Here is a 9,201-nt window from a genome sequence, read left to right as displayed (position 1 = left end):
ATAGTAGAGACAGGGTTTCACCATGTTGGCCAGGCTGGTCTAGAACTCCTGACCTCAGGTGAGCTGCCCACCTCGGCCTCCCAAACTGCTGGGATTACAGGCATGAGCCACTGTGCCCAGCCAGTCCTCGAGCTTTAACACTTCCCAAATAGTAAATACGGTGAAAATAAGTGAAACCTATTTTTTATGCAAGAAAACTGTGAGTGTGAGAGTAAGGTAGCAGCCATCATGTTCATGTGCTAGCTACTAACACACTTTATCGCCAATGCTCACAGCCGCCCTACGAGATAAACATTATAATCTCAGTTGTACAGGTAGAGAAACTGACCTTGTCATCCAAAGTTACACACAGCCAGCAAGTGCCCTGGCTTGAATCCCTGGCACCTGCCTCCAGAGGTCGCACTCCTAGCCACTTCACCATGCTTCCTCGATATTTATTAGTATTCTTGCAAATATTTTTCGACTCCAGGTGCTTCACATAGGTTAATTCATTTCCGGTTCAATAGTGTCTGGCTTCAGTAATTACGAACACTACCGCATTTACCCACTGTGAAAAATAATTCACTCTTTCAAAGTTCCTGTATAACCTAATTTTCTAATTCACTTTTGTGTCTTTCAGTTGAGGTACTCCCTACCTTTTCTGTGTCTACATAAGCTTCCTTTCTTTCGTTTCGTAGGAATAAACTGAACTTATTTTAAGATCGAGGGGGGTACAGCTGTATGGAATATAGACTCATCTTTTTTCACTCTCTGTCACAGAATGAAAAAGGACACCATGATATAGCAGCTGAGGTGGTGGATTAAGATAATGGCGGGGGGGGGCAAAAAAAAAAAAAAAAAGGAGGCTTGCTCCACCCCTGCCCCGCCCCCGGCCGCCTCCCCGGGACTCAGAGTCCTGGAAGGCTTTGCGGAGCTCCGGGCCGGGAGGATCGCTGCCCGCAGGGAGTCGGGGATGCCAGGTTCCAGCTGAGCAGCGGCCGCCCGCCAGAGTGCCAGTGGCTCCTTGGAGATCGAGTCCAAGGACGTGGCTTGAAGCCGGGAGCTGGGGCGCCGGAGTCCACGCACCGGGGATGGAGGCGCTGGGTGACCTGGAGGGACCACGCGCACCAGGAGGTGACCATGAATTGCGTGGCCGGGAGCCCGGAGACCAGCGGCGGCTTCCGGCGTGTCTCTTTAGCAACGATTGAATTGCTTATAGCTTGATCTGTTTCCGAGAGACTGGAAAAGGCTGGGGCCTGATCGTGGGGTTCGGGCCAGCGTTTCTTTTCTCTCTGGACGGGGTAGAGTTCCAGGATTGGATATGTGTCACGGTTTCTAATGACTTTCTAACCTATACCTCTGCTTTTAAGTACTGTGTGTTTAATGCATTCAAATAAGTATGCCATTAGGCAAATGTAAAACGTTACCTTTCAAGTACCCATTGTTGTTGCCTTTCTTTTTAACTTTCATTTCCCTTTCTTATCTACTACAAACATTTTACAAAGATTCGTAAGACTTCCTCATGTTGCACTGATTTTTTTTTCCCTTCTGGACTGCAATGGCAACCTCTGACAAATAGAGCAAAGCAAATGTGTTTTTCTTAAGTTTTTCCTAAAAACAATTTAATTTATAAATGGCTGATGGATTTGCTTGGATATTTGGAACTCAGTAATTGATTTCGTGTTTTTAAATGACAATTTAGCCCTGGAAATAAGTGTTAAATTAACTGATGTAAAAGACCAGTAATTAGGGTAAAAAAAAAAAGTATTTATTTATGAATTTGTGGGACTTGTCTATCCAGAAGCGTACCGTTGTAAATATTAATTCACCAGCTGAATGATTTAGCTTGTTTTCTCCTACTTACACTTCATTTGACTTCAATACTGCCTTAGAAATCTTTTTTGTTTGTTTTTTGTTTTTGTTTGTTTGTTTTGTTTTGCTTTTTTGAGACGGAGTCTCTCTCTGTAGCCCAGGCTGGAGTGCAACGGTGCGATCTCGGCTCACTGCAAGCTCCGCCTCCCGGGTTCAGGCCATTCTCCTGCCTCAGCCTCCCGAGTAGCTGGGATACAGGCGCCCGCCACCACGCCCGGCTAATTTTTTGTATTTTTAGTAGAGACGGGGTTTCACCGTGTTAGCCAGGATGGTCTCGATCTCCTGACCTCGTGATCCGCCTGCCTCGGCCTCCCAAAGTGCTGGGATTACAGGCGTGAGCCACCGCGCCCAGCCGAAAGCAGTACGTTTTCAAAACGGCAGTAATGTACAAGGATTGTGTTCCATTTGATCAAATGTGCTATATTCAAAATAGCCCTAAGCTCAGCAAATGATATCTTCAGAGTGCAACATATGTGCACAGAAATCACATTTGTGTACTTTAATCAGTAGTCTCAATTATATGCCTAATTGCTGCATGTTTGCATTCAAGGTGATGATCCTGCAGGAAGTGCAGGAGAGACCCCCGGGTGGCTTTCGAGAGAACAGGTTTTTGTACTGATATCGGCAGCTTCCGTGAACTTAGGTTCCATGATGTGCTATTCTATACTTGGACCGTTTTTCCCCAAAGAGGTAAGACATTTTTAAATCCTTAGGACCTCTGTTTTTTTTTTGTTTTGTTTGTTTGTTTTTTAAAAGCCTTTTGAATTATTTTATTTTATAGTATATAAAATGTAAAAATCTGCATATAGGACAGATGGTGTATAGAACTCCAGCCAATATAATACTTCTTATAGAATGCTTGATACCAGGGAAAAAAATCCAGTCAAAAAGAACATCTTCTTGGGAGGTAATTCACCTAAAAATAGTTGATCTTCTGAGAATTACTTTGCTTACCATGTAGTCTGATTAATCTTTATTTGGTTTCTGCAACTGAAAAAAAGGAGTGCACTGAATAACTGATTCAAATGTTACTGCAATAGGTCTGTATTAAGACAGTAACTATTTTCTCGAGGTTTTATTCACATTTTAGAATTAGGACGTTTTGATTCCCGACCCCCCTTCCTTTTTTTTTTTTTTTTTCTTTCGAGACAGGGTTTCCCTCTTGTTGCCTAGGCTGGAGTGCAATGTTGTGATCTTGGCTCACTGCAACCTCTGCCTCCCAGGTTCAATTGATTCTCCTGCCTCAGCCTCCCGAGTAGCTGGGATTACAGGCGCCTACCACCACGTCCGGGTAATTTTTTTTTTTTTTTTTTTTGAGATGGAGTCTCGCACTCTCGCCCAGGCTGGAGTGCAGTGGCGCGATCTCGGCTCACTGCAAGCTCCGCCTCCTGAGTTCACGCCATTCTCCTGCCTCAGCCTCCCAAGTAGCTGGGACTACAGGTGCCCGCCACCACGCCCAGCTAATTTTTTTTTTTTTTTTTGTATTGTTTTAGTAGAGACGGGGTTTCACCGTGTTAGCCAGGATGGTCTCCATCTCCTGACCTCATGATCTGCCCGCCTCCGCCTCCCGAAGTGCTGGGATTACAGGCGTGAGTCACTGTGCCTGGCCGAATTTTTGTATTTTTAGCAGAGACAGGTTTTTGCCATGTTGGGCAGGCTGGCCTGGATCTCCTGACCTCAGATGATCTGCTCACCTTGGCCTCCCAAAGTGCTGGGATAACAGGCGTGAGCCACTATGCCCAGCCCCGGCTCCGCTCCATATTCCCTCTTTTGACTTTAATTTCTTATGGACTCTAGCGGCAATGTTTATGCAAGGGAGGAATTCTGATTAATAGGGCCTATTCCTTCTAGGCATAGCCATTTATATGGTGTTAAGATTTATAGCTAATGACACAGATTCAAAGATAATAATCCCTAGAAAGTCCAACTGGATTCTAGACGTCAATAGGATATAGTATGAAATGAATATGACTGGCTTGGAGTGTAGACAGCATATCCATGTGTTTTATTTTGTGCTTTTTGCCAAATCCTTGGCTCACAGTGCAGTGGCAGCTTGTTAGTCCTCCAACTGCCTTTAAAACATGTAGTCCTTCGTTCTGTGTGTTACAAAAGAAGATAAAGTGGCTTCTCTGCTAAAGGAACAATATTGCCATGTACCCATACAGTGCTCTCTGGCTTCTAGTACACATTACCCCTTATTTATCCATTTAATCCCCGCAACAACCTCATACAGAATCTTGAGAATCTCAGCATGTTGCAAATGAAGAAACGGTCTCAGAAGTTGTGACTTGCCCAATTCAGTTCTATTAACTAGAGGTTTAATGAGTCCCTTCTCTAGAGCAGGCTAAGCATGGGATGTGTTAGGGTAGTATAAAAAAATCAGGGAAATGGCTGTCTCTTGTCTGCCCTTTGGGAGTGAAAAAATATGGGAAAAATAAAGGTTGCAATGATTTGGATATCCCTTAAGAAAAGGATGTCCAGAATGTTATAAGACTGTTTTTTTTTTCTTTTTTTAAATCATTTTCTTCTGGCTTCCCTCTATCCATACTAATGTTATGAGACCCTAGAAAGAAGAATGGTTAATTCTGCCATACATGGAGTGCGGATAGCAGAAGAAAGGGCGGTACTGAAAGGAACTTTCAGGCTAAATCTAAGTTGGGGCTTTTTTTTTTTTTTTTTTTTTTTTTGAGACAGGGTTTCACTCTGTCATCGAGGCTGAAAGTACAGTGGCATGATCAGAGTTCACTGCTGCCTCAACTTCCCAGGCTCAAGAGATCCTTTCAGCCCCCTGAGGAGCTGGGGCACAGGCATGTGCCACCATGCCTAGCTATTTTTTTCTATTTTTAGTAGAGATGGGGTTTCACCATGTTGCCCAGGCTGATGTTGAACTCCTGAGCTCAAGCAATCCGTCCACCATGTTGGCCAGGCCTCTCAAATGCTGGGATTACAGGTGTGAGCCAACGCACCCGGCCTAAGGTGGGTCCTAAGAAGTGTTAATTCTTATGGTGAACAACAGAGATGGAGGTGTTCTAGGTATAGTCACAGGAAGAGCAGAGTGAATGGCATGTTCCTGGGGAACAACAGACAGCTTCTTGATGTGGCTTGAGCCTGGGGTGAAGTGAGGTCTAATAGGAGACAGTGGATCTGAGGAGGCAGGCCTAAGATAGAAAGGAAGGGCACTTGTCAAGGACTTAGTCAGTGGGCAGTCATCAGAGGTGTTTGAGCAAGAAAGAGCAATCTGGCCAGACTTGGGATTTTTAAATAATAATAATAATAATAATAATAATAATAATAATAATGCCAGGCATGGTGGCTCATGCCTGTAATCCCAGCATTTTGGGAGGCTGAGGTGGGAGGATCACCTGAGGTCAGGAGTTCGAGACCAGCCTGGCCAACATGGTGAAACCCTGTCTGTACTAAAAATACAAAAATTAGCCAGGCATGGTGGCATGTGACTGTAGTCCCAGCTACTCAGGAGGCTGAGACAGGAGAATTGCTTGAACCCAGGAGGTGGAGGTTGCAGTGAGCTGAGATCGCCCTACTGCACTCTAGCCTGGGCAACAGAGTGAGACTCCATCTCAAAAAGAATTTAAAAAATAATAATAAGAGCCTGTGGAATTGAGATGGAGAAGAATTGGAGTGAGTGAATCAACCAGTGAGAAGGGCATTTCCTAGCTCAGCTGGAACTCAGTGAGTGCAACTAATGTTAGTTTCCTCTAAGTGAATAGGGACAAAGGAAAACCAGGCTGTGGGTGTGTGCTTTTTAAGTTTTTGATTGAGTTTTTTGCTTATAGGAAATGTTGACCAAAGAAAAAAGTCAAGCTTTTAAAGAATTAAAGTTCATTTTATTCAGAAGTCTTACCGAGGACTATAGGCTGAGTATTTCAGTTCACAGTTCATGTACAGGTAGTAGAGACCCAGTACATGCACGGTCACATCAAAGTTTGGGTGTAAGAGTACATCTGGTTATAGATTATGAATGTACCTTTGGTAATAGTTTATAAACGCATAATCACAACCCTGTTAGTTGTTATCTTATGTGTAGGAAAAGGCAAGGCTGGGGCATTTATCATTTAAGGAATGTAATAGCTCAGGCAAGAGATGTGGGGGACCATGTGCTCTATCCTGCTCTGTCTTCAACTCATCCCTCCCAAGAGTTGCATGTTGTCACAGAGTCAGGGGTTTTATGACATTATGCTGGCAAGCAGAAGTGAGCAAAATGTGACTTCTTACATTTGCTACTTTTGTCTCGCCTCGCAGAGGGAAGGCTGAAAGAAAGGAGATAGAGGCAGGAGAGAGAACATTCTAACTTTAAAAGCTGTAAATATGAAGAGAAGGCTTTGATTTTTCATTTCTGATTAAAATCTTGTGGTCAACAAATGCATTGGTGAAGCCTCACCCTTCCTCCTGCATGTTCTGTCATTTTTCTTATTAGCTAAGCTAACTGGGCAAAGGAAAAATAGTGCCTTTCTTAAATTATGGTGTGGGATTCCTACTTCTATTCATCATTTTTCTTGCCACACTCATCTTTTGTCAGAGGACCAGAAATTGCTTATTTATTTATTTATTTATTGAGACAGAGCCTCGTTCCATCATGCCCAGGCTGGAGTGCTGCGGCATCGTCTCAGCTTACTGCAACCTCCGCCTCCTGAGTTCAAACAATTCTCCCGCCTCAGTCTGCCAAGTAGCTGGGATTACAGGCGCGCATCACCACACCCAGCTAATTTTTTTGTATTTTTAGTAGAGATGGGGTTTCACCATATTGGCCAGGCTGGTCTCGAACTCCTGACCTCAGGTGATCCGCCCGCCTTGGCCTCCTAAATTGCTGGAATTACAGGAGTGAGCCACTGTGCCCAGACTAGAAATTGCTTTTAATAGCTGTTTTTGCTTTCCTAATGTGAAGCAGGATCCATGTTCCAAAAATGACATTCGGCTGCTGCTGTAGCATGTGGTTCTAGCACATCCTGTGTCAGCATTCCATTTCCACAGCAAATATGGGAACATGCACATGATGGAAACTGTAGTGGCTCATGACCTGTAACCTTTGCAAGTTCCTGTCCTCATCTATAAATGAGGCCAGCTAAAAATGTATCCTTTATTTAATTTAATTGTTGTTAGATACCATGTAAAACGGCACTTAATAAAGAGATTCTGGCTCATAATGAGGGTCTAATAAGTATTAATTGCTATAGGCATTATATATTTTCTGCTAGATTCTAAATTAAATACTTATCAGAACTATTAAGCAAAGAACATTGATAATGCAACTTGACTAATGATTGTCCTTCCTTCCTTCCTTCCTTCCTTCTTTCCTTCTTTCTCTTTCTTTCCTTCTTTTCTTTCTTTCTCTCTCTCTCTCTCTTTCTTTCTTTCTTTCTTTCTTTCTTTCTTTCTTTCTTTCTTTCTTTCTTTCTTTCTTTCATTTGAGACAGTGTCTTGCTCTGTCACCCAGGCTGGAGTGCAGTAGCACAATCTTGGCTCACTGCAACCTCTGACTCCTGGGTTCAAGTGATTGTCCTGCCTCAGTCTCCTGAGTAGCTGGGATTACAGGCACGTGCCACCACACCTGGCTAATTTTTGTATTTTTAGTAGAGACGGGGTTTTGCCATGTTGGCCAGGCTGGTCTCAAACTCCTGACCTCAAGTGATCCTCCCACCTCAGCTTCCCAAAGTGCTGGGATTACAGGCGTGAGCCCCCATGCCTGGCATGCATATTTTTCTTATGCCTTAATTGACTCCTTTCACAATACTTTCTTTTTGAGGAACCTGACCCGTGTGTAGTAGAAATGTAGACCTCATGTTCCAGTCGACATACAGCATAACCATTTGTCACAGTGCCATTAAAGGTATTTTAATGAACTCTCTCTTGTATCCACACCATTATTTCCTGTGGTTATTAGTACATGGAAAGGGAATGGCTGGTTATGAAGCCCAAGAATTATGGGCTTAAATCGTGCCCAAGCCATTACCATGGAGCTGTGGGCCCATCCTCTCTGCCCTCACCCACCACCAAGTGCTTAGGGACATTTCTGAGGACTTTTCCTAGAGTAAGAGAGAGGTCCTTCCTAAAATTTAGCTTAGAACAATAGAGTTCACTTCCCTGGCTTCCTGTGGTATGACGCTATGAGGAATGTATGGTTTATTTAAAGAGGCATAGTCTGACATGCAAAAAAAAGTCCTCGAAAAAGACAAAGATTGAATGATGATAGTATCTTTACATGGGAAGGGATGGAGAAAATTTTTATCATCAATTGTAGAGAGAAAAGATAAAGAAAGGCAATCATGGTTATAGAGAATGGACGTTGAAGAGTGCAAAAGTATGTGCGCATGTGTGCATTTCTGTATTATGAAGTTATTTGCGAAAATCCAAAGCTCTGCCAAAAGGATGGATCTAAACTGGATTCTTCTGACCATAAATATTCACTGCTGGTACAATGCCTCATATATATAAGATGGTCAATATACGACAGTTCGGGCTTTCCTTTTGTAGTATGCTAAGTTGCCAGTCCTATCTTAAAGAAATTAAACTCATATTTTGATTTCTTAAATTTCTATAGCTAGAACCTGATTTAAGGATTTGCAATAGTTCCAGGACTTGACAAAGTTTTTTAAACTTTCTATTTTTATATGTGAATGTAGTTGTGTATCACAGTAGCATTTGAAGTTCAAAAGAAGTAGATTTATGATAAATATTATCTGTAGCAAATTTTAGGAGCTCCCTGATAGAATAGGCTATAAACATTAGTAACTGTAATTGATGGATGATAAACTACCTTGGCTGTTTCAGGAGAACGTAGAATGTCAGGGGAACATCTCTCACCTGTGTTGTTGATGACAGGAAGGAAAACTGTCTTCTCCAAACTGTCAGGTAATTGGTATTACTGTCAGAAACAGAGACCTAGACTGATTGGGCCTTGGTCTGACCCATGTGCCCACTCATGGAACTTCCTATTCTTGAGTTTGAAGACTGGCCAGTGTTTTTTGTTTGTTTCCTATAAATGTGATACCCAAAAGGAAGTGTGTCTGAATCAGCTGTTTCCTCAGTCCTGTGACTATGCAATAGAGCCCAAATTTCCTTATCCAAGGCATTTTTTTGTGTTTGTTTATACACTCTGATTCTGACTTTTGCCACATAAAGCTAACAATTCTTTATAGGTATGGTGAGTGAATTATTTTCATGTAAGAGACTATGGTTTACTATCTAAACTATTAATAGTTTCCCTTCCTTCCCCACCCCATTTATTTTAAAAGAATAATCTTTTTGAAACTGATATACAGATAAAGTTCACAAGAAGATGATGCCCTGATCTATTATTTCCATTTTTTCATATTGATCTAATTTTTCTTTGAA

The 9,201-nt window shown here is 42.5% G+C and overlaps 1 protein-coding gene across 8 annotated transcripts in view; it reads left to right on the top strand.

Annotated features, from left to right (window-relative positions):
* Positions 1 to 454: 454 nt before the first annotated feature.
* The window catches only part of SLC18B1 (solute carrier family 18 member B1), a 29,677-nt gene continuing 20,930 nt past the window's right edge, over positions 455 to 9,201 (top strand). For 3 of the 8 annotated variants that reach the window (XR_004672179.3, XM_034962868.3, XM_063605466.1), the window contains exons 1-2: positions 458 to 1,113; positions 2,402 to 2,541. Coding sequence is in view for 4 of the 8 variants with exons in the window: in XM_034962868.3 (XP_034818759.3) it covers positions 1,071 to 1,113; positions 2,402 to 2,541 (183 nt within the window). In the remaining 4 variants the exon portion in view is untranslated. Of the gene's footprint in view, positions 1,114 to 2,401; positions 2,542 to 8,637; positions 8,719 to 9,201 lie in introns of those variants that run through there. The other 5 variants (XR_010112519.1, XR_008625778.2, XM_034962870.3 and 2 more) reach the window with 4 other exon arrangements.

This window comes from Pan paniscus, chromosome 5 (assembly GCF_029289425.2).
Source record: "Pan paniscus chromosome 5, NHGRI_mPanPan1-v2.0_pri, whole genome shotgun sequence".
NCBI lineage: Eukaryota > Metazoa > Chordata > Mammalia > Primates > Hominidae > Pan > Pan paniscus.
The sequence above is the reverse complement of the archived record's forward strand: the minus strand, read 5'-3'. Positions and strand labels throughout refer to the sequence as shown.